Source organism: Procambarus clarkii, chromosome 18, assembly GCF_040958095.1.
Source record: "Procambarus clarkii isolate CNS0578487 chromosome 18, FALCON_Pclarkii_2.0, whole genome shotgun sequence".
NCBI classification, from domain to species: domain Eukaryota; kingdom Metazoa; phylum Arthropoda; class Malacostraca; order Decapoda; family Cambaridae; genus Procambarus; species Procambarus clarkii.
This window is the reverse complement of record NC_091167.1, coordinates 21,124,937-21,148,680: the sequence shown is the minus strand read 5'-3', so window position 1 is coordinate 21,148,680 and position 23,744 is coordinate 21,124,937. Positions and strand designations below refer to the sequence as shown.

General features: G+C 43.1%; 1 protein-coding gene across 1 annotated transcript in view; it reads left to right on the top strand.

Annotated features, from left to right (window-relative positions):
• Positions 1-22,216, top strand: part of Dd (CTD nuclear envelope phosphatase 1-like protein dullard) — a 30,764-nt gene extending 8,548 nt beyond the window's left edge. Inside the window, exons 4-6 of the mRNA XM_045736938.2 lie at positions 10,193-10,421; positions 12,613-12,765; positions 21,479-22,216. Coding sequence (XP_045592894.1) covers positions 10,193-10,421; positions 12,613-12,758 — 375 coding nt within the window. The 3' untranslated portion in view covers positions 12,759-12,765; positions 21,479-22,216. The remainder of the gene's footprint in view (positions 1-10,192; positions 10,422-12,612; positions 12,766-21,478) is intronic.
• Positions 22,217-23,744: the final 1,528 nt, after the last annotated feature.

The window sequence follows — 23,744 nt, the reverse complement described above, 5'->3', positions numbered from 1 at the left end:
GGACCCCTCAGAGAGGCACGAGGAGCAATGGCCCATAGAAACACCCCGTGTGGTTGGGAGTATTTTATGTCTGCCATCGACCGGGTCTGGCACCCAGAAAGGTAGGCGCCCCAAAACAAACCCCTATTCTGGTGAAAATATTACTACTGAAAACCGAACCAGTGGACAGAACTCCCCAAATGAAAATAAGCAAACTAGTATAACGTCATCATGTTACTGTGCTGCTGTCTGTGTACCCCCTACTCGGGAGGGAAAAGAGGGAGCCCAAGACCCTCACGCCGGTGATCCACACCCTCAGATCTTGGCTGAACTGTTGCTGGCAAGGTCGACGCCGACTCGTTAAGTTGACTCTGCTGGACGTTCAGGACTCCGGAAGTGGATCTCTTCACGTCGGTGAGGTCGAGGCATCTCCCGGTAAACATGGCGCCCTTCCTCGACTGCGAGGCCGTCAGGGGGTCAACGCTTTCAGGCAGGACTGGGCGAGGTGGGGTTACCTGTACCTTTTTCCCCCAGTTCAGCTGTTACTCCAGGTCCTGGCTCGCTTGGAGACTTACCAGGGAAAAGTTGTCCTTCTGCTGGGCTTGAAAGTTGGCTCCTTGGTGGCTGGCCCAGCCTTGGTTTCAGGCGCTGCTTGCTCGGTGTTTGAACCCGAGGGTCTTCCCGCGGCTCTGCCTCTTTCAGCAAAAGGAGACGAGAGAGATACCAAATAATATACACATGGAAATTACTGGAGGGCCAGGTCCCAACTCTACACAGTAAAATAACAACGTACTGGAGTGAACGATATGAAAGAAAATGCAAAATAGAACCAGTAAAGAGCAGGGGTGCCATAGGCACAATCAGAGAACACTGTATAAACATCAGAGGTCCACGGTTGTTCAACGTCCTACCAGCGACTATCAGAAATATCACTGGAACAACCGTGGACATCTTCAAGAGAAAACTAGACTGTTAACTAGACTGTTTTCTCCAAGGAGTACCAAACCAACTGGGCTGTGGTGGGTATGTGGGGCTGCAGGCTGCTCCAAGCAACAGCCTGGTGGACCAAACTCTCACAAGTCAAGCCTGGCCTCAGGCCGGGCTTGGGGAGTAGAACAACTCCCAGAACCCCATCAACCAGGTATCAACCAGATCGGTCCAGCTCGGTACGAGGCTGGTTTGTTCTTCTCCTCGAGTTTTCGCTTCTAGAGTTGCTGACTCTGGTCTATCATCATTTGTATGGGGCGCAGGTGGCTTCGTTATTGGTCTCCCACCTGTGTGCTTCGTCTCGGTGGCAACATGAAGTTTCCTGGCGGTCCTTCCTGTTTTTCCTATCACTGCGTAGGTGTATTTTGGTCTCTGATAAGGTTGTCCTGTCCTTCCTTTCATGGTTGTTCCAGGACAGTCATGTCACGCAGTACTGGCGGAGCCGCTGCAGCTTGCGTTCAGTATTGATATGTTTGCTCCATTCCGCAAGCTATCTTGTGTGTTGTTTCACCTCCGGCCAGCTCGTATGCCACCTGAGCTGTCCTGATCATTGGACCGGGTGCTCTCTCTTCCCTCTCGGTTTGTCGTGGCCCCTTCGGCTCAGGATTGTTTCTTTAAGGTTCTTTTTTCCTGTTGGCATTGGCCTCTGGGGGGTCGGGTTGGGGAGCTTCATGCTCTCCTCCGGTGCAGGGGTTTGTGCTCTTTTGGTCCTGGCGGTCGGTTTGCTCATCTGCAGCCGTCTCCTTTTTTTCTGGTGAAGAATGAGTCTGCTGCTTTCCAGAGGGGACCTTAGGTTCTTGATGCTTGGTTGGCCTCGCCGACTCCCCGAAGCTAACTACCCAAAGATAACAGAAAACTTTGACTTACCCGGGAGATGGTCGGTCCTCACCCCTCAACTTGAAGCCGAGACAACTGGCTGCAACAGCCGACCCAATGCAATGCAGGCCCAACAAGGTCCAGGAACATTGACAAGTTAGCGAGCGGCCAGGACCCTGTTCGACCTCCAAAAACCCTGCGCCTGAATATCCACCCAAGACATGTTGCCAAAGATGGCAGCCAAAGCAGCAAACTTAGGCCGGGGGTGCATCATGTGTTGTGTTCTCCGCCGTTATTTGTGCGCCATGGCTTCGGTGGCCGGGGACGCACTTTGGGTTGACCCGGTTTCCCTCCTTCCCTGTTCCAGGGCGTGGGTCTCCCAGGTCATCTTCAGGGTTACCAAGTCTAGCCAGCCTGTGGTCTATCCTCATGCCCACAATGTAAGTAAGTTTGCTGCTTTGGCTGCCATCTTTGGCAACATGTCTTGGGTGGATATTCAGGCGCAGGGTTTTGCGCCTGAATATCGAACAGGGTCCTGGCCGCTCGCTAACTTGTCAATGTTCCTGGACCTTGTTGGGCCTGCATTGCATTGGGTCGGCTGTTGCAGCCAGTTGTCTCGGCTTCAAGTTGAGGGGTGAGGACCGACCATCTCCCGGGTAAGTCAAAGTTTTCTGTTATCTTTGGGTAGTTAGCTTCGGGGAGTCGGCGAGGCTTCCCCCAGAAAACCAGCATTGAATGTAATGAAACGCCATTTTCTGGGTGAGACTCGAAGGCTTCCCGGCACCCTCCCTCCCTCTGGTCAGCAGTACAGTATTTTCGAGTGTTTTGACATCCAGCCTCAGAACAGGGAGTGTGGATTGCCGGCGCAACGGTCTGGGCCTCTTCCTTTCCCCTCCCTGGTGGGGGCGGGCGGTTGCGCAGACAGCGGCGCGGCAATGTAATGTCATGCTGGTTTGCTAATTTTAATTTGGGGAGTTATGTCCACTCGTTCGGCGTTCGGCTTGCAGTAGCAATATTTTCACCAAAATAGGGGGTTTGTTTTGGGGCGCCTACCTTTCTAGGTGCTAGACCCAGTCAATGGCAGACATAGAATGCTCCCAATCATATAGGGGGTTTCTATAGGCTATTGCTCCTCGTGCCTTTCTGAGGGGGCCAGGTTCTGGCTCGTGATTCCCGGTAGGCAAGAACTCCATGCACCATTGACTGATGCCAGAAAGCTAATATATCCATATCAGCCTAGATAGCTCCGGGGAGCCTCCGGGTCTCGCCCAGAAAATGGCGTTTCACTATATTCAACTCTGGTTTTTTTGACATACAGTACAGTATATACATTTATTGAGCTTGATAATAATCTGCTTGACCATTATGCAGTGGACCTACAAAATCTGGATAAAAATGTTCTAGACATAATCTTAATCTTCATGAAATCCTGGTTTCCTAAATATTGCCAACCTCCCTTTTTTTAAGCAAATTATCACCTATTTTTTATAATGTAAAATTAAAATGAAAAATGAATTATAGAATTTTGTTTTAATTATGCTTAATGGGTTTTCCATGGCACCAGCTATTTTTCCTAATGTTGCACCTATGTGTAAAAATCGTTTACATAATCTGATTAATATTAAAGAAGTTATTTTTCATACAGCAGTTTTTTCATTCTGTGGGCAAATTTGACAAAAGTAAATGTTAATTCAACCTATCGTAGTTGGGCATCTACTAGGAAGAACCGACAGAAATGAAATTTCGCCCTCATTTCCTGGTATTTTCTGTGGTCCAGACTTTGAAGCAGCGTTTCTCAACCTTTGTACCCTTGAAATAATTCCGGGTTGTACTTTAGATACCCAAATCCACACAGGATATGATTACTACGTATGAAATAGCAACGGGAATCGACAAAATTGATAAAGAAGAATTGTTGAAACCTGGAACTTCAAGAACAAGGGATCATATATTTAAGCTAACTAAACAAAGTTATAGCAAGAACATTAGAATGTTCACTTTTGCGAACAGAGTGGTAGATGGTTGGAACAAGGTAAGGGGCCGGGTGCACAAAAATATTCATCCAAAAATTAAATATAGTGAAAAGTGTTAAACAAACATCACGTTATTTGGCATCAGCGTCATGAAGATTTCATCCCAATATGTTAAGAAAGGGATTTTATATGAATTAAAAAAAAAAAATTTTGCAGTTAGTACTGATAACAATAACACCTAGTTAGTGGAACTCGTGGATAATGCAGTGATCGAGAGATGCAAGTTCCTGTCCGATGCAAAAAGAAGAATAGTAGTAGTGAGGAGGATGCAGCTGGTGCCTTCTAGAATTGTTGATTCCCACCTGAAAGGCAAAATAATGATGATCGATTATGTTTTGCTCTATTTTATTAAATACCACATAAATACATTGCCCAATACCAATATTTCTTATGTCCTCCAAATTCCCCAACCTCTCCTTTGTTTCTTATTTTTGCTGTGGCTTATGCGTCTTGGAGAAAGCATACCCGTCATTAAGTATGTGAAGTTGGAATGAAACTGGTCAACAAATAAATTGGTCACAGGTGGCAGAAGTTGACTGAATTTTTTTTTAGCCTATTTTTTCACAGATTTCAAACTCGTTTTCTTCGTGTTTCTAGGCTGTTTTTGCTGAATGGGGACCAGATGAGGGCTTTATCACTTATATAAAGTATAATTATATATATCCTCTAACTCATTATAATTATCCCTATATTTTTTTTTTGGGGGGGGGGTATTTTTTATTGACTTTATTTCAACACGTATTGGCCTACAACTTTCACATATTCGAGTACGAATGCCAAGCAATATTTATTTAAATTTACTAGATATGACATCAATTTGAATTACTATATTTATTGTCGAGAAGGTTACCTTCATTTTTCTGTATGAACAGGATTTACAACTTTACAATTCTTAAAATTCAGTTTCTGAGCAATTCTCACCACTTTTACATACAGTATTTGCATAATTCCTAGTTCTCGGATTTCCTCTGGCTCGATTATTCATAAACCCATAACTTTTGGAGTTATAAATTTTTGTATCTAAATTTTGTACATACTGTATTTTGAAAGCCACACCGACTTTTTTTTTTACAGTAAACTATACTCTCAAACTAAATTTTGTCCGGAGGAAAATGAACTTTATATGCCATTCTGAGCCCACAATGAACACAAATAAAAATTGATGAAATACTGTATTAGATGAGTTTTAGGAATTTGAAATTGTGAAAATTTTAATTTTGTACAAATAATTTTTAATTTGTTTGTATTTTGTATGATTTTGTATCTTCAAAACTGCAAGTACTGTAGTTTTGAAACTTTGTTTTACAAAGTTTCAAAACTTTGTAACTTTGTATGTGCTGGGTAGATGGGACATGACAAGTGTAGCTCTTGTAACTACACTTAGGTAATTACATGAATTTCATTGTCAACTGAAAGCAGAGAGTGTCTTTGATCTTGATACTGGTTATATGAAAAAAAAAAGTTTACCCGAAAATGTCTCGAATATATTTGCATGTGATTATAGTTAGCCTATTTATCACTCTTGTTGAACCCCTAGTTAACTTGGGGTGTCACACAACCCCAGATGGAAAACACTACTCTAAAGCTTAATTTGCTAAAGGGCTACAAAAGAGCCAATTTGCCAAAGGGCTACAAAAGAGCCAATTTGCTAAAGGGCTACAAAAGAGCCAATTTGCTAAAGGGCTACAAAAGAGCCAATTTGCTAAAGGGCCAAGTGTTCCAGTAGGCAATTAACCACCTGCTTTGTGCACGTTAAGGAAACAGATTCACGGAAAATTAAAATGAAATGTGTGAAACATTAAACGAAAAGTTCTAAAGTATGTTTGTAGAAAATGAAATCTTCAGGGAACCAGACATAATAAGAATTCCAGAGGACAACATAGAGCACATAGAGGTGTCTAGCGACAGGAAAAAATGCTGAAGGAGCTAAGTAAGAACAAAGCAGTTGGCCCAGATGGAGTTTCGTCATGGGTTCCGAGAGAATGTGCACCTGAACTCGGCATTCAATTTCAACTAATTTTTTAGGCATTCCCGTGTACAGGAGTCATAGCAGATGTGTGGAAAAAGGCTAAAATAATTCCAAACTACAATAGTGGTGGCAGGAAAGACTCCCTCAATTATAGACCTGTATCATTGACAAGTGTAATAGTCAAAATATTGGAAAAAATAATTAAAAGTAAATTGGTAGAACACCTGGAGACAAACTATATAATATCAGACAGTATGGTTTTCGATCTGGAAGATCCTGTGAAACAAATTTCCTCGGTTTCTATGAATGTGCCACAGAGATTTTACAGGAAAAAAGTGGTTGGGTTGACTGCATCTATCTGGACCTAAAAAAGGCTTTCGACAGAGTTCTACATAAAAGGTTGTTCTGGAAACTGGAACATATTGGAGGGGTGACAGGTAAGCTTCTAACATGGATATAAAAATTTTCTAACTGATAAGAAAAATGAGGGCAGTAATCAGAGGAACTGTATCGGACTGGAGAAATGTCATAAGTGGAGGACAACAGGGGTTCAGTTCTTGCACCAGTAATGTTCACTGTCTACATAAACGATCTGGTTGATACCTGGTTGGTTGAAGTCCATCTACCAGATGGAATGTAGAATTATATGAACATGTTTGCTGATGATGCTAAGATAATAGGGAAGATAAGTAACATAGATGATTGTCTTGCCCTTCAAGAAGACCTGAACAGAATAAGTATATGGAGCACCACTTCGCAAATGGAATTTAATGTAAATAAATGCATGTTATGGAATGTGCAATTGGAGAACATGGGCCCCCATACAATCTATAAATTATGCGAGAAATCGTTAAAGACGTCTGATAAAGAAAGAGATCTAGGGGTGGTTCTAGATAGAAAACTATCACCACATTAGGAACATTGTGCAAGGAGCCTGTGCTGCACTTTCTAACTTGAGAATTGCTTTTAAATACATGGATGGCAAAATACTAAAGAAATTGTTCACAACTTTTGTTAGGCCAAAGCTGGAATATGCAGTGGTTGTGTAGTGCCCATATCTTAAGAAGAGCATCAACAAACTGGAAAAGGTGCAAAGACAGGCCACTAAGTGGTTTCTAGAACTGAAGGACAAGAGCTATGAGGAAAGGTTAGAGCTTAAATATGCCAAAACTAGAAGAAAGAAGAAAAAGAGGTGATATGATCACTATGTACAAAATAGTAACACGAATTGATAAAATTGATAGGGAAGATTTCCTGAGACCTGGAACTTTAAGAACAAGAGGTCACAGATTTCAACTAACTGAACAAAGTTGGCGAAAAAATATAAGAAAATTCACTTTCGCAAACAGGAAGTTTGTTAGTGTTAGAACAAGTTAGGTGAGGTGGTGGTGGAGACCAAAACTGTCAGTAATTTCCAAGTGTTATATGACAGAGTGCTGGGAAGAAGGGACACCACGAGCGTAGCTCTTATCCTGTAACTACACTTGGGTAATTACTTGTTTCATGTGACAACTTCTTGAGGTTATCTTGAGATGATTTCGGGGCTTTAGTGTCCCCGCGGCCCGGTCCTCGACCAGGCCTCCACCCCCAGGAAGCAGCCCGTGACAGCTGACTAGCACCCAGGTACCTATTTTACTGCTAGGTAACAGGGGCATAGGGTGAAAGAAACTGCCCATTGCTTCTCGCCGGCGTCTGGGATCGAACCCAGGATCACAAGTCCAGCGTGCTGTCCGCTCGGCCGATTGGCCCCGATCAGCAACTTGGGTGCAAGTGCACAGGAAATTTTTGTTTTCTTTCTAATATTGTTACAATACATTCCCTGATCACAGGAAACTTCAAATTTTTATATAGCTTCCTTTATACTGTATATAGATTTCTCTCAAACCAAATTCATAATTTAAAAATATAAATATAAATTTATAAATATTAAAAATACAAAACAAAATTCTATATCGCTTATTTTCTCTGTGGTGGAGAGAGGAAGTATTGAGTTGCCATCACTGATTCACATCACTGATGGATGTGACGTCCCGTGGAGCTGCCCGGGCCGGACAGGTGGCAGGAGTTGCCACCAATATGTTCATACAGATTTAGTTCAATGTCACTGATTTGTATTTTCACTGGATTTTTGAAGCTTATATTATGCAGCAGTGTGTAATTTGACCAATCTTTAGAATAAAACGTGTGGAACATTGATGCACACAACTACATTGGTGTCACTAATGTGTGCATAATACTTTGCACAATAAAACATACTGTTTTTGGTATTATTACACTATATACACATTTCATATAATTATCTATGTTTATGCACTGATAAGAATGACTCGGCAGTTGTGGTAAATGTGATAATCTCATAACCATTGATCCAAAGGCAGCCCAGCTGTGGATGTGGTGTTGAAAGTACTACAAACTCTACCACCAAATATTTTGCTTCAATAGCCATGTACTCTGAACACTTTTAATTCCTTCATGATTTCTACTCCATGGTTTTGGTAGGAGCATCAGAAATGTTATTTTTCACTTCTGTTTGTCACTCTACTAAACTCTTCTTTTAACTGTTTAAGTGTTGAAGAATTTTTATCTTTGTGGCTTTGCAATCTGGGGATAAAATTGAATACCTAAGAAAACATTCAAGCTTCCTTTTCACAGCTCCTTCCACTCTCTGTAGGTTTCTTCTTAGTATAATGTAGACTGTGAGATAGTCTCCATGCCTTCATCGATCTCCTATTTTGCCCAGCAGCTTAATCATTTCAGCAAGTTCATACTGATCAGCTGCATTATCTTCCGTAACTTTAGCCTCAAATTCTGCTACATTGTCTTCATGTTTTGAGCCTGGGATTCTTCAGTGCACATTGCGGACTGTGGTGACGGAGATTTTGCTCACTTCCATAGACAGTTTTTGCATTATGGTTTGTTGTGAGTTTAAGGGACAGATTTCTGCCTCAGATCTTTAGGTAAGAGTCGGTCGGCCGAGCGGACAGCACACGGGACTTGTGATCCTGTGGTCCTGGGTTCGATCCCAGGCACCGGCGAGAAACAATGGGCAGAGTTTCTTTCACCCTATGCCCCTGTTACCTAGCAGTAAAATAGGTACCTGGGTGTTAGTCAGCTGTCACGGGCTGCTTCCTGGGGGTGGAGGCCTGGTCGAGGACCGGGCCGCGGGGACACTAAAAGCCCCGAAATCATCTCAAGATAACCTCAAGAAGAGATGAATGTCTTTAAAGATGTTCTTGCATTTGGCAGCATAGTGACCAAGATTTAGGATATTCAAGTTCTGGAACATTTTATTGACCTGAAAATAAACATTGATCAAATACCTTGGAACTGTCTAGAGATTGTGTTATATAAACAGTAGATATATGGTCAACAATTTTTTAATGAGAAAAATAGAACAAGATTTGTCCCACAACTGTAGCTCAAATGGTTCCAGAATTAAGGCTCTCCAAAAGTTTGTATATATAGACAAGGGCAAGGTTTTCAACTGAGGTTGAAGTCCATTAAAATGAATAGCTCCTAGAATAAGAAGTTCAGGAGCTAAGAAGTTTAGGAGCTAAACTAAACAAACTTTTTCAGTTTTTTAAACTGAAAAAAACTGCATTCATCGAACTGATGGCTATTCACCATATGAGCCGTGGCCTGCCCTTCCCCAAATAAAGGGAAGGTGGAACGAACAAGCTGGTACTGGATGTAACACTTTCGGTCATTTGTTTACATAGTTTGGGGAGTTGTATGGCTGGTTTCACGTCTGCAGGTATCAGACGCTGCCAGCTGTGGTTGGTTTTGACTTTGTGGGGGCTTCCCTTGATGGTAGCGTAAATGAATACATTAATATATAAATGCCACAACTCCCCGCACCCCCTGAGGAGACCAGGTTCCTAGTGCCGTGTTCCCTGTAGGCCAGATAACTCGACGACTGATGACACCTAGTAAATGGCACCTACATTAAAGATGGTAGCTTCAGGGAGTCATGGGGGGCTCACCCAGAAATTGGTGTTTCATTACATTCAGCACTTGTTTTTTATTGTAAATTTGATAACCCACTTGGAGAGTTGTACAATGTTCTCTATTACTGCTTTGTATACTTTGCCTCAGTCCTGGAAAGATGATGATAAGTAATCAACAGTTTTCATTTCTCAAGTATTATTTATCCAACTTTCTTTTACTTATTTTTCAATAAAGTTGGTCTTGCAAGACTAGAGGTAAAAAAATAAAAACAAATAATTGTTCAAATTTTAGGAGAAATGTGAGTAACTCGGTATTATTCAACATTCCTATGTACAAAAATTGAAGACTGGCAATATAATGCAGTCTGGTACTTGTTTATGGTATATGAAGGTGTGTGTAGTTGCTGTTGTTCAAAGTTTTTTTTTGGTTTACTACAATATAGTTATTGTTCATCTTTCAGGTCTCGCAGTGGTACGACCTGGTGGTTTTCACAGCTAGTATGGAAATATATGGAGCGGCAGTTGCGGATAAGCTGGATGGCGGCCGTGGAATTTTACGGCGGCGATATTACCGCCAACACTGTACGCTCGACTATGGTAGTTACACAAAAGACCTGGCTGCCATTTGTCCTGATTTGGCTTCTATATTCATTCTAGATAATTCCCCAGGAGCGTATAGGCAATATCCAGGTGAGGGAAATTGTTAATCCATCTATTTATCCACCTACCTGTCCTGTCCATCCAACCAGCCACTTTCCTCTCTATCAGTGCACTCACTCGTATATCTAGTACCTAAGCAATAATTAATCCAGACACCAATGTTTACCCACCTTCCCCAACCATTCATCTGCCACCTTTCTCTTCACCTACCCATCCTCATATATTGTGACCCTCACTTAAACCAAGACAACGTTTACACTGCGACATGCACGCGCACACTGAGACTGAGAGTCTGATGACTCTCAACGCACCTGTGGGATATCTGGGGCTTGACTCATATATTCAATTATTTACTTATTGTATTTAATAAATCGAAGGACCACCCACTTTTGTGAAAAGAGGGAAAACGAATAAAAGTGATCATTAGAATAACACTAGAGAATCAGTGTCTATGGATACTAATTAAATGAATAATCACTTGAAAATAATGAATAGACTGTATTATTAATTAATTAAAGTCAAAGCCTCAAAGACCTACATTGGGGGGGTATTTCTAGAAGTTCATATATATCTAGGAACCAGTGTGGTTCGTCACTAGTTCATTGTTGAGTAAATAACATAATAAATCTAAACTACTATAGATTCAAAGATATGATAACTCAAATTATGAATATTAAAGAATTTGAATTACTGAGCAACAGTCAGAGCAAAACACATTAATTACCAATTATCATTTCTGGTAATAATCTATTCAATGTAAAGATCCTACAGGAATTATATAGAAATCAATAATAATATTAAATAAATTTGTACGAAAAATGTCTTAGCTTTAAGACGATTTCTGTAACGCCATTTCGTCATTAGTCCTCGTGGTCACAGGATCTCCACAAAGAAAGAACCCGAGGTGAATATCACGAGTGATGAGAAACAACTTGACGACTCCTCGTATACACGCTGAAATCAGAGAAATTTAAGTAGCATTTGATTAGGCTACGATTTATTTTCAATATTCATGAAAACGGAGAAAATTGTCATAAGTTTACTAACATTGTGTATTAGGTATCCTTGCTGTATGACGACAAACTACTCACAAATATATAATCTAGGATGATGCATCAAACGAGAACCATATACTTAACATGAGCGTATCAAATACTGAGGTCTGCCGAAACCGCGTCAGCTAGTCCCAGACGTCCACTGCTGTGTACGTGTAATTACGGGTCTTGGCTTCAATTGTTGACGCGTTATTAACTGGCCGGGCACTATAGAACGCGTGGATAAGTAATGATTAACTGTTGACCAGGTATCAACGTAATTCTTGTCGATAAACTCCCCAGTCACTACCACGTGTCTCGCCACTCTTCACGCCAGGGATGCCCTCTCTCACAATGGCATCTCCGCCTCCTTCAATCCGTCTCTCGCATTCACCACAGAAATTATTAATCACAAATAATTCTTTTCCGCCCAATTATGGATGTAATACGTTAATGAGAACTGGGTTGCAATTATACTGATTTAAATATTATCATATTCTCGTTTTATGGTGTTAAACGAGAAATGGAGAAGATTTTATTTTCTCCATGACATTCGCACGTAACGGAGAAAACTGTTACTACATAACTATTTCAGTTAATAACTCGGTTTTAGATTATTGGGAGTTATATTGTCCGTAGGTAATTATTACACGGAATACTGACAATTTTAGAGAACCACATTCAATTCTCTAACACATTGGTAATAAATGTGTCCAACTGGATATTATCTGACGCAATGTTGCTACTCGATTTCATGAGAATTCTAGCACTAATACGCAGATGAAATGGTTAATTTATGTTGACACTACCGTTAGTGAAATTAATTACTACTGTAGTTAGTATATGATGATGATGATTTATTATAATACAATAGTAGTTTATTAGCGTTGGAAATTTCCAACAGCGCCTCCCACATGTTGCCATTTGCTGTTTACTTAAGTGACTACTAGGAAGCAAGGAATATATTTATAATAAACTTAATGTAGATGTCTGAAAAATAGTAGTTTTATTTTGTATTGCTTTCAGATTTATTGTAATTTGTAATGAAAGAAAATAAGATCCTGTTCAGTGATGTTTATTGCTAAATGAGTTATAGATTTTTATTTGCATGTTAAGTGATACATAAAGTTTGTTAGTCTACAGTTTCACGGTGCTAAATGAGAATTATTAAATCAATTTCTATGCAGATAATGCAGTTCCCATTAAGTCGTGGTTCAGTGATCCCCTGGACACGTCCCTGCTCAACTTGCTACCCGTGTTGGACGCACTCCGTTTTACTGCTGATGTGCGTTCTGTTTTGTCTCGAAATCTACACCTTCACCGTTTATGGTAGCACTCAGGTATGTCTGTACGATCATGTAGGAATTAAGCAGGCGATGAGTCACAATAACGTGGCTGAAGTATGTTGACCAGACCACACGCTAGAAGGTGAAGGGATGACGACGTTTCGGTCCGTCCTGGACCATTCTCCATGACAATTGACTTGAGAATGGTCCAGGACGGACCAAAACGTCGTCGTCCCTTCACCTTCTAGTGTGTGGTCTGGTCAACATGTAGGAATTAATTTAGTTATTAGACTGATTGCATATGCATGTACCTTGTACCTTAACCTTTAAATTAATTAAATTGCTGTTCACACCATGAGGTTGCTTTATGATCACATAGTTCCCCGAGATCACTAGCTGCCAAGTTTATCTCCGTTATTTTCCTGTCACAAATTTTTCACTACCTCTGCTACTTCCATGTTAGCTCTTGTAATCCTCATGACTGCTGGAAACTTGTTTTAAAATTCACTGTATATTAATGCTTAACACTTTGATGTTCCCGGGACGTAGTTGACATACACAGATAACTCTGGGGATGCCCGCCTGAAACGTATGTGGCGCCCAAAATGAAAATATTTGTTAAAATTCAATTTTTTATCCAATCATTATGGGACGTGTTTTAAATTTTGAGCAAACGTCTTCCCATTTTCTGTTATGGCCCATGTGGCATCAAGGCACCACATGCCGTCATAGGCTCATTGTTATTGTCTGAAACCTCGTGACCACTGCAGCCTCCCCTCGCGTCCAACATGTGTGCCCGTTCCGGCTATTTTTCCTCGGCTATATTTGTTAATTCCTTTATACACTCTACATTTACCCTAAGATGGATACTGCTCAAGAACAGTGCCGTCCCAGGACAAGAGCAGTGAAAGAAAGACGTCTGAGGGAGAATCTAAGTAGCGTTTGGCAAAAGTAGAGAAAAGTGAAACTCGCCAACAAAATTCCAGGCTTTAGTTGACAAATTTTCTGATCTTGAAAGTAACGAAAGTGACAGTATGTAGATAGTGAGGTGATTGAAACTGAAACAGTAGATGAGGATGAAATTGAAAGTGAGGGGAGTGATGATGATTTTGATACCACCACAGCTACACGTGCAGAGCGTGCTAATAGATCTTGTACCACACGTACCCCACGCACCAGTTCTGGTGAAGCCTGGTCTACTGACAACACTGCACCATTTGTAGACAGTTTTACTGGAACACCGGGCTTGATGGTACCAGTACCAAGCACTCCTCTGGGATTTTTACAGTTATTACGCAAGATTTGCTGAAATTTATGGTACATGAAACAAAATTGTATGCATCACAAAGCATGTCCAATGCTTCTGACAACTCAAACAATAAGTGGGATGAAGTGAGTGTAAAAGAGCTTGCCAGATATTTGGCACTGACAATGTTGATATGTGTTATGAAGTTGCCAACGATGAGAATGTACTGGCAAACGGGCAAATTATGGGATGTACATTCTTTCAATACTTTTATGATTGCGAAACGCCATGAATTGATTTCAAAGTATTTTCATACTTATAACAATAATGCCATTCCCAAAAACAATGAAGACAGACTAATAAAAGTTTGAACATTCATGGAATGTCTCTCAAAATATCCAAAACATTATACATTCCTCAGAAAAATCTGTGTTTGGATGACAGCACAATATCTTGGCGTGGCCGTCTTGCTTTCTAAGTTTATAATCCAAATAAGCCTGATTAGTATGGAGTAAAACTGTACATGCTGGCTGAATCACATACTGATTACATCTATGATTTTAAAGTGTATGTAGAAATTGGGAAAACAATGATTCAAGCGGTTATGGGCTTGATTGAACCTCTGAAGAATAAAGGTTACCATTTATATATGGATAACTACTATAACTCGGTTCAACTGAGTGAAAAGCTGGTTGAACAAGGTGCATACACCTGTGGTACTCTGAGATTGCTGTGTGGTGCACCAAGTGATCTTCGGCTACAAGCAAAGGGTAAACTGACAGTAGATAAAACTGTATTCCGACAGAAGAACAATACTTTTATAATTCTGTGGAAAGATAAGCGAGTTGCTTCACTCATCACAACTTGCCACAATGCAGATACACGAGTGGAACGAAGAACACGAGTGCACAAACCTGACGAAACATCTTCAGTGCAACAGGTCACTGTGAACAAACCGAAACATCTTCAGTGCAACAGGTCACTGTGAACAAACCGAAACATCTTCAGTGCAACAGGTCACTGTGAACAAACCGAAACATCTTCAGTGCAACAGGTCACTGTGAACAAACCGAAACATCTTCAGTGCAACAGGTCACTGTGAACAAACCGAAACATCTTCAGTGCAACAGGTCACTGTGAACAAACCGAAACATCTTCAGTGCAACAGGTCACTGTGAACAAACCGAAACATCTTCAGTGCAACAGGTCACTGTGAACAAACCAAACACAATCTGTGCCTACAATAACAACATGAAAGGTGTTGATCACTTTGACCAAATGGTTAAATATTATCATTTCACTCGGAAATGTCACAAGTGGATAAAGAAATTCTGCTTTCTGCAAATGGCTATCCATAATGCTTTTGCATTATACAAGTACTACACAATTGATACAAAGAAACTTAAATTGCTGCATTTCCACGAAGAGATCATTTTGTCACTACTGAATTTTGAGTCTAAGAATAGTCCTCTCCAAAATGACAACATACATGCTCGTGATGCACATAAGAGCAGATCTACTGGCGACAATGTCTCAACACCCGGACCATCAGGTGTGAGGCGGCCACTATTCCCAGCTTCACCTCGAGAGGAAAATTCATCATCTGACTCAGAAGACGAGAGTCAGATTACTCCTCCTGGTGCTGCTGCTGCTAGGAGAAGCCCTCGTATTGTGGATAAACCAGAACGTCTGAATAGGAACTTGAACCATTCTCTAATTCACATCGAGAAAGGTCTGAAGTGTGGTGTCTGCTACAAGTCTGGTAAAAGGAAGGACACCAAGTTTAAGTGCAAGTCGTGTGGTGTGGCACTGTGTGCTGCACCATGTTACAGCTTGTACCACTGCAAGAGGACATTCTGGGTGGATAAGCAGTAATGTTTACCCTCATCCACTCTACCTATAAAACATGGATTGAGAAACTTCAGGAAGTTTATGGGCTCACCATAGCCCATGCTACATGGACATTTTGTTCTGAGTAGCTAACTAAAACAACAACAACTACTACTACTTCAGGAAACCTTTTCCTGGAGCAGGTGGAGTGGTTCAACCTAATGCTCAACAAACATCATTGGGTGGTAAGTACAGATTTTTTCTGGGGGGAGCCCCTTCGGCTCCCCGGAGCTTATCCAGGCTGATATGCTAATGTCGGACTTTGGCATCAACCATGTGTATGGAGTTCTGTGGGGCCTACCGGGGACCACGAGCCAGAACCTGGCCCCCTCAGTGAGGCGTGGGAGCAATGGCCTATAGAAACCTCCGTGTGGTTGGAAGCATTCTATGTCTGCCATTGACCGGGTCAGGCACCCAGAAAGGTAAGTGTCCCAAAACAAACCCCTATTCTGGTGAAAGTTGCTACCAAAAGCCGAACAAGTGGATAGAACTCCACAAAAAGAAACGAGCATGACGTCACACGTCGCCGCGCCGCTGTCTGCGCACCTCCCCCCTCCCTGGGAGGGGGAAGGTGTGCAGGGGAGGTTTTCTTTTTCTTTTTGTTTGTCTGCCTGGTGGGGGGTCTGCCTTGGTTCTTGCCCCCTGTGTACTGGGTATTCTTCCTTCTTCCGGTGGACCTCTTGCTAGGTCCTTGTGTACACGTCCCGGAGGTTCAGTTTCTTAGAACATTGTTTGGTAGATTTGGGCATTGGTTAGCAGTACCCTGCCTGGGATTACCTGGGTGTGAATTCCGTAAATGCTCAGAACCCTGTGAATCCCCTAGGGAGCGCGTGGGTCCATTGAATGTAACCTCGGAATCCTCCCCTCGCTTTGTGCGAGTTCGAGGGTTGCTCTGTCCCCTTGACTCAGGGTGACTCTCACTGTCTTTGCCTCCGTCTGCTGCCTGTGGGGTTGGTGGCACCTTCGGCCCGGAGTCCTTCGAGTTTTGTTGCTTATTTGTGACTTGGTTATCCAGTCTTTTGCAGACTATGCGGGTACAGGCAGCACGGGCATTGCATGTTGCCTTTCGCGGGTGGCAATGCGCTAGGTAGTTGGACTACCTGGAAGCCCTGAGGTTGCGCAGTTTTGGTTGGTGTGACAGGGCTTGGGGGGATGTTGGTTGCTTCAGTTTTGTTTCTTTCCACGCACCCTTATTTTTCCCCTGTAGTGGTCTTGAGACTCGGGCGGTCTTGGGAAATTCCCATTCCGGGGTAGCGACGGGGGCATTCGAGCCTGTTCCTCCAGCTGTGTTGTACGAGTCTGCCAGTGGGCTCCCTTCCTTAGTACTTGTCTTGCTGCCCTGGCTTTTTCTTATGAGGCTGGAGCTTTTGGGGAACAGCTCGGCCCCGGGACCTGCCTGGTGGGTTCCCAGGGCTGGTGAGGGGCTGATGTGGGGTTCCTCTGGCCCCATTGAACCCCCGCCTAGATTTTTCTACCCTCTGGACGGGGCTTGCAGTTACAAGGAGTGGGGTTCCCCCCCCCCCCCCCCCTCCCCCTCCCCCCTCCGTACATGTTTTTGGGGGGGGGGTCGACCCCTCCCTGGGATCGGTTACTTGTTCCTTGGATCCACCGGGTCCGTCCTGTGATCCACCAGGTCGGTGGGTACGTTTCTCCACCCTTTTTCTTGGGACGGGCCCTCACTATCATTTTCCCCTCTTGGGGTTCTGCATGACTTTTGGTCTCGGTTGCAACTTTGTCTTCTGTGCCTTCGTGCTTGCTTATGTTTTAGAAGGATCAGGACAGTTTTGCTTCTTCCCGTATTATTGGAATCTCTCGTCTTCCAGTCCTTTCTGGGGCTTGTTGGTCCTTCTCCGAGCTTCTTGGTTTTCAGTCCCGTTTCGTTCTTTCGTGTTTGTCTCTTCTCCCCGTGCTCTGTCCTGCGTTGCACAGGGTTGCCAGAGTGGGCTCCATGTAGCCCAAATGGGAAGCTGTTCTATGATTATTTTCACTCCTCTTTTAGACTACGGTTGGCGGCTGCCCTGTATACTTTCTTTTGGGTTTTGGTCATTAACAACACTATTTTGTCTAGTTTTCTAGTCACATTCATGGTTTCTTTCTTCGGCTCACGACTTCTAGCAACTCAATTCTGGCATCCCTGGTGCGCATGTGCCATGGTTGTTTGTTTTGATATGGGCAGTGTGCACATGTGCTGGGGTTCTGTGTTCTTTTTCTCTTGGGTGCTTTGCCTCTTGCTCCTCTAAATTCTCCAGTTCGTGCCCAGTAGCTACTGGGGGTGTTCTGGATTGCTGCTATGAGGAGGACGCTGGGTTTTCCCTGCGTATGGGTGTGGGGCTCCTCCTTCACCTCTACCCTCCTCTTCTGCATTTGCGGCTCTGCCTTCTTCCACTGGCCGTGCTCCCAGAATTTTCTCGGCTACATTGTGTCGTGACACGTTCATGCCTATGTTCTGCAGGCGAGTTTATGCGGTCTGGTATCTCTTTCGGCCAGGCGCTGGTTCGTGGTTTTTGGATATGAATATAAGAACATCAGAACACAACCAGGTGCCTGCAGCAGGCCTCTTCGGCCATACGAGGCAGCCCCTGTTTATACCAATCCAGTCCCACTCTTATGCATGTCCAACCCATGCTCGAGGCCAGCTAGGGACCCCAGCTCCACCAGGTTACGAGGTACAATGGTGGGGGTATATGTTATGGGGTAAGTGTTACTGTCCGGATGTTTTGAGGTGCCATTTTACTGCAGTTTTCATACTGTGGATGCGTGTTGCGGATTGGTTGTGGCGTTTTGTCTGGCCCTTCCATGCTTCTTCCTGTGGCCTTCCTTGTTCGTCTGGGTTCATGGTTGCAAGGGAGGTCACGGCCCCGTTTTTCGTGGTCTTATCTGTGTCATTCATTCCTTCCCTGTCTTGGAGTGCCTGGCTTCGCCCTTCCGTATACCTTGGATTCTCTGTACAGTACTTGTTTAGTTGTACTTTCCTAGTTGTGTTTGCAGGAGTTGAGCTCTGGCTTTTTGGTCCCGCTTCTCACCTGTCATTTGCTCATGTGCAGGTTCCTGTGCCTGCTGGGCTTTATCTTATCTGCACTTGAAGCTGTGTGTGATGTCATCCTCCACCACATCGTTTCCTCATGCATTCCGCTTGTCTACTCCTCTGACACTGCAATATTTCTTTCCCATGTCTCTATGGCTCATTTGGGCTCTCTTTCCACCCGTGTGCCCCCTGGGGTCCCGTAGTCGATCTTTCTCTACCTTGTCACTTCCTTTGAGAATCTTAAATGTGGCGATCAATCTTCGTAGCTCATACTCCTGGGTTCGATTACTGGTCTGGTGGCATACCTTTGCACCTTTTTCCTTTTAGTCTAGTGTTGGGACGTGTCACACTACTGTGTTGTTGGCGTGGATTGTTGGAACATGCCCAGCGGCTCTGTGTGTTGTTGGTCGTGTCCCTTTCATTCCAGTTTGCTATTTGCCTTCTTCGTTCCTCATCTTCCTTCTACACTCTTGTACGTACCCGGCCGTTAGTGCTGGGGCTTTTCTTCTGGTCATTTTCTTGGGTTTTTCCGTTTTCTCCTTTTATCCTACACATGGATGTGTGTTTTGTTTGTGCCTTGTGCCTCTCCTATTGTCAGGTTTGTGTTCCTGGTTTCCTGGCTTAACCTGCCTGTTGGCATTTTCACGGTCTAACGGTGTCCCTTCTCTAGAGTCTGGGGTCGGGACTGTCGTCTCCGATCTCCTGGCGGGCTCACTGGCATTGGAATATTTTTCTGTACAGCAGATGTGCCATCTCCTCCTTTGCCAACTTGGGTTTCTGGCTCTGCTGGCTCCGTGGTCGCACCCAAGATCTTCCTGCGGCTCCGCCTCTTCCTAGGCTCGATTGGCCCATGGCGGGGCTGGTTCGGTTCTGCTTCGAGTCTCTCACCTTCTGTTGGTGTTGGGGTGGCTTCGTTGATGGTGTCCCACCTGCGTGCTTCTTCTTGGCAGTCCTTCCTTTTCCTTCTGTCCCTTCTTAGATAACTGCGTTTGTTGACGTGGTCTTGTCCTTCTCTTGTGGAGGTTCAGGTCCGTCATCTTGCCCCATACTGTCGCCTCATATCGTGTGGCGCTGGCGGAGCCTCTTCAGCTTGCTTTCAATATTGATGTTACGTCTGTGCCGTTTCACGAGCTGTCTCGTGCGTCGTTTCACCTCCAGCCTGCTCATGCGCTGCCTGAACTGTCTTGATCATTGGACAGAATGCTCTCCTTTCTTCTCCATGGTTTGTTGTGGCCCCTTCGGTTCACGATTGTTTCGTGGAGGCTCTTTTTCTGTTGACATTGGCCTCTAGGGGTCGGGTCGGTGAGCTTCATGCTCTCCTCTGGCGCAGGGGTTTTCTGCTCCTTCGGTTGTGGCGATAGGTTTGTTTGTCAGCAGCTGTTTCCTTCTTCACTGGCAAAGAATGAGACTGCTGCTTTCCGGAGGGGTCTTTCGGTTATTGATGCTTGGCTGGTCGGGCCGGGGGTGCATCATGTCTTGTGTCTGGTGCAGCCCTCCACCATTATTTGCGTGCCACGGCCTGTGTCCGGGGACGCGCTTTGGGTTGATCTGGATTACCTTCTTCCCTGTTCGCGGGTATGGGTCTCCCAGGTCGTCTGCAGGGTTGCTAAGGCTAGCCAGCCTGCAGTCTATCCCTGTGCCCATGAAGTTTCCAAGTTTGCTGCTCTTGCTGCTGTTTTTGGCAACATGTCCTGGGCTGACATTTGGGCGCGGGGATTTTGGCAATCGAACAGGGTCCTGGCTGCGCATTATCTCCCAAACGTTACTGGGCCTAGTTGAGCCTGTGTCGCTTTGGGTCGGCGGTTGCAGCCAGTTGTCTCGGCTTCGAGTTGCGGAGTGTGCGGCGACAGCCTCCCGGGGTAAGTCCTTTCACTTTTCTTCTGGGTAGTTATCTCCGGGGACAAACAAAGGACAGTGGTTAAAACTGCTGCCTACGTCCAGAAAGAGCAAGAGAACTCTCCTAGAAAGAAAACAAAATAAGCAACAAGTCATGCTTGTTTTTCCCCCTTCCTTACCCCCTGTCCCCTCACTTGGCATTCAGGATTCACTCCCCGATGAGGACTTCTTTGCTTGCGGTGAGTCTTGGCCCTTGCAGTTGTCTTGGGGCTTGCCATCTTGCCCCGGTTAGGGGAGTGTTTCTGTGGGAGAAGCCCTGTTTGTTGTATTTATGTATGTAGGTTAGATTAGCATTTGAAAAGCACTGCAATCACTTTCTGTGGTTGATTGTTCATTAAATCGCTGAACTATACGTTCAACAGATCTCTAACCCTGTCCATGGAAGACAGAAGAAAATGTGTATATGCTGGTTAGCATTGTAAATGTGTGGCCATGTCTGTGGCATCAAAATACATAATAAAAAAAAATTCATTCAGTGAATTTTCCCTTGGTACCCCAAGAGCACATCCAGCCTTTACCAGTCTAACCTGTCGAGTTACTGGAGCATCTTTTTTTATTATTATTATTTTGTTTCATAATTCAAAAATATTTGGATCGATACATTTTCATTGGTAAACCGTTTTCTCTAAATATATAAGAATGAGTTATCAATCAGTGGAGTAAAGTTACTAAAGGAATTCTTATGGTATTTGTTTTGTTTTTATTTGCAGGGTTCTAGTTTGTATGGTGTGGCTGTGGCTCTACAAGTTACTACCGGCCACCTTTATTGGTCTCAGGGGCATGTGAGGGCAGCTGAAAAGCCTTGGCAGGCCCCCCCCCCTTCCCTCCTACTGGCATGAGTGGTGAGTGACTGGTGAGAACGCTGGTGGAGTGAATGGTCTACTTGGGGAGTCCTCAGTCCAACTGAGTCTCTCCCATACAATTTTTTATTTTTTTTTTTCATAACAATAGATTAATTTAACCTTTATAGTGCGTGAACACATTTTTATATAGAATAATGTTTAGCTACAGAATATATATATGTGAAGTCATTTGAAGGATGTTGAACATTTAAATTTTGATTTGTCAAGCTTAGAATACTACTGGGTCAAGTAACGTGGCTTAGGGATATGTTGTCTGTGACGTGGGCTAGGAGCTCATTAGTGTGTTTGTAAAGAGAGCTTTGAGCACTTGTCTCAGAGATGAAATTGGAGCCATCACTGAAATGGTGGTTTGAGCTGTGTTGTGTGTGTGTGTTTCTGGACAAAAGAGCTCTATTGTCTTTGTTCGTCATTGACTTAGAACTCTTGTTGTTTAAACATCATTGATAAAAGTGGTTGGCAGGCATGTATAATGTTGACAGGCATATATAATGTTGGCTTGAGGCTCCATTGTTAGCAGGGCTTAAAAAATAAAATTCAAAATTTGTAGCTAACCCACTAGGGTAGCTGCTTAATGCCTTGGTTGTCCAGCAGACTTTTCCTCTACCTTGACAAATGTTTTCTGTGCCACCCAGAAGCTGAAGCTTCTGGGTGGTACAGAAACCAAGACAAGATCACAAGACAAGATTAGTGACAAGATCACTAGATTTAAAAATATAAAAATATCATTGCATCTAAAAATATTTCTAATTGATTTATAGCAAAGTTGTGAAGACAAAATTTTTTTGCTCGTGTTGGTGTTGCTGTACAAGTGTATGTGAAGTGTAAATAGATCACAAATGTGGCTGTCAGCTGGCTGACTCATAAAAGTCAAAGGTTGTCATTAAGGGACATTCTGTATACAAGTGAACATTCTGGCTAGTACAATGACCAAAATTAATTGTCTTGGTCTACAAGGCATCAGATTTTTCAAGTCGTGGTTTGTAATGTGAAATTAGGGCTCGGGAGTCGGTGAAAACCGGCTCGACCCCTCGTAGACATCCCTGTTGATTGCGAGTGAAGTGAATTAAGAGCTCTCTTGAAAATGAACAAGTAACTTGGATTTGTTTAAGGATTTATAGGACCCGTGACAGTCCCCTCGGAGTTTTACTGGGCTGTACTGAGATGACCCACTAACACATGAAGGTACAAAGGTTTCCAATTTAAATATTGGGTTGTAAGAAAGTGTATTTGTAAATATGTAGCTATGCATGTAGGTACAAGGTTCTTTTTAGTAGTTCTTGAGCCTTTTGTTGTGGTGAAGGTGGTGATGAGGAGACCATGGTGTCCAGGACTGCTGATGGTACCATGTAGTTATAGTTATGTAGTTATGGAGTTATGGATGTGAGTGGGTAGCACGTTATAGAGATCCAAGTTGTGGAGTAGAAATGTGGAGTTAATTATTGGCAGGGAAATGGGTAGATTACCTGTTTAACCATCATGGTTTGATGTAGCTGCATGTAGACTTTATATTTGTATGCAGAGAATGTGAATAATACTGCACTATATATGAAGTATAGTATTGGTCTCATCTGATTTCCTCATCCCGTTCACTACATGTAACATAAGAAATATCCATACAAGACTGCTGGTATATCTCGAGTGTAAATCAGTCCAGATTTTAGGCCTCTGATCTCGCTGGATTCAGTGTATTGCCTGAGACGTGTAATGTGCATGCACGTCATAGCGGCAACAGTTAACACCGTATTCCGTCACCAATTCCCAGACATTCACACACCTGTTTCTAATTTCATCTTTCCTGATACACTATCCAGCTTGGAACATTGTCCTGATTCAGTGTTCGTGTGAGAAAATATTGTCAATGGCTACTGTTGTAAGGGTTTTTTAAATTGCTCCTTTCTGTTTTTTGTTTTTTTGTTTTTTTATATACTATGTAATGGCAGAACTAAGCATTCATACTTGTGATAGGGAATATATCTCGAATATGAAGTGCTATAGTGATTTTGTTTTATACTGGACTATTTATATTTAGTCAAGTAAAATCAAAGGTACAGTACTAAAAATTTTGAAGATGAAGGAAAGACCCAATGTATTTGTAAGTGAATTAAAAAACAAA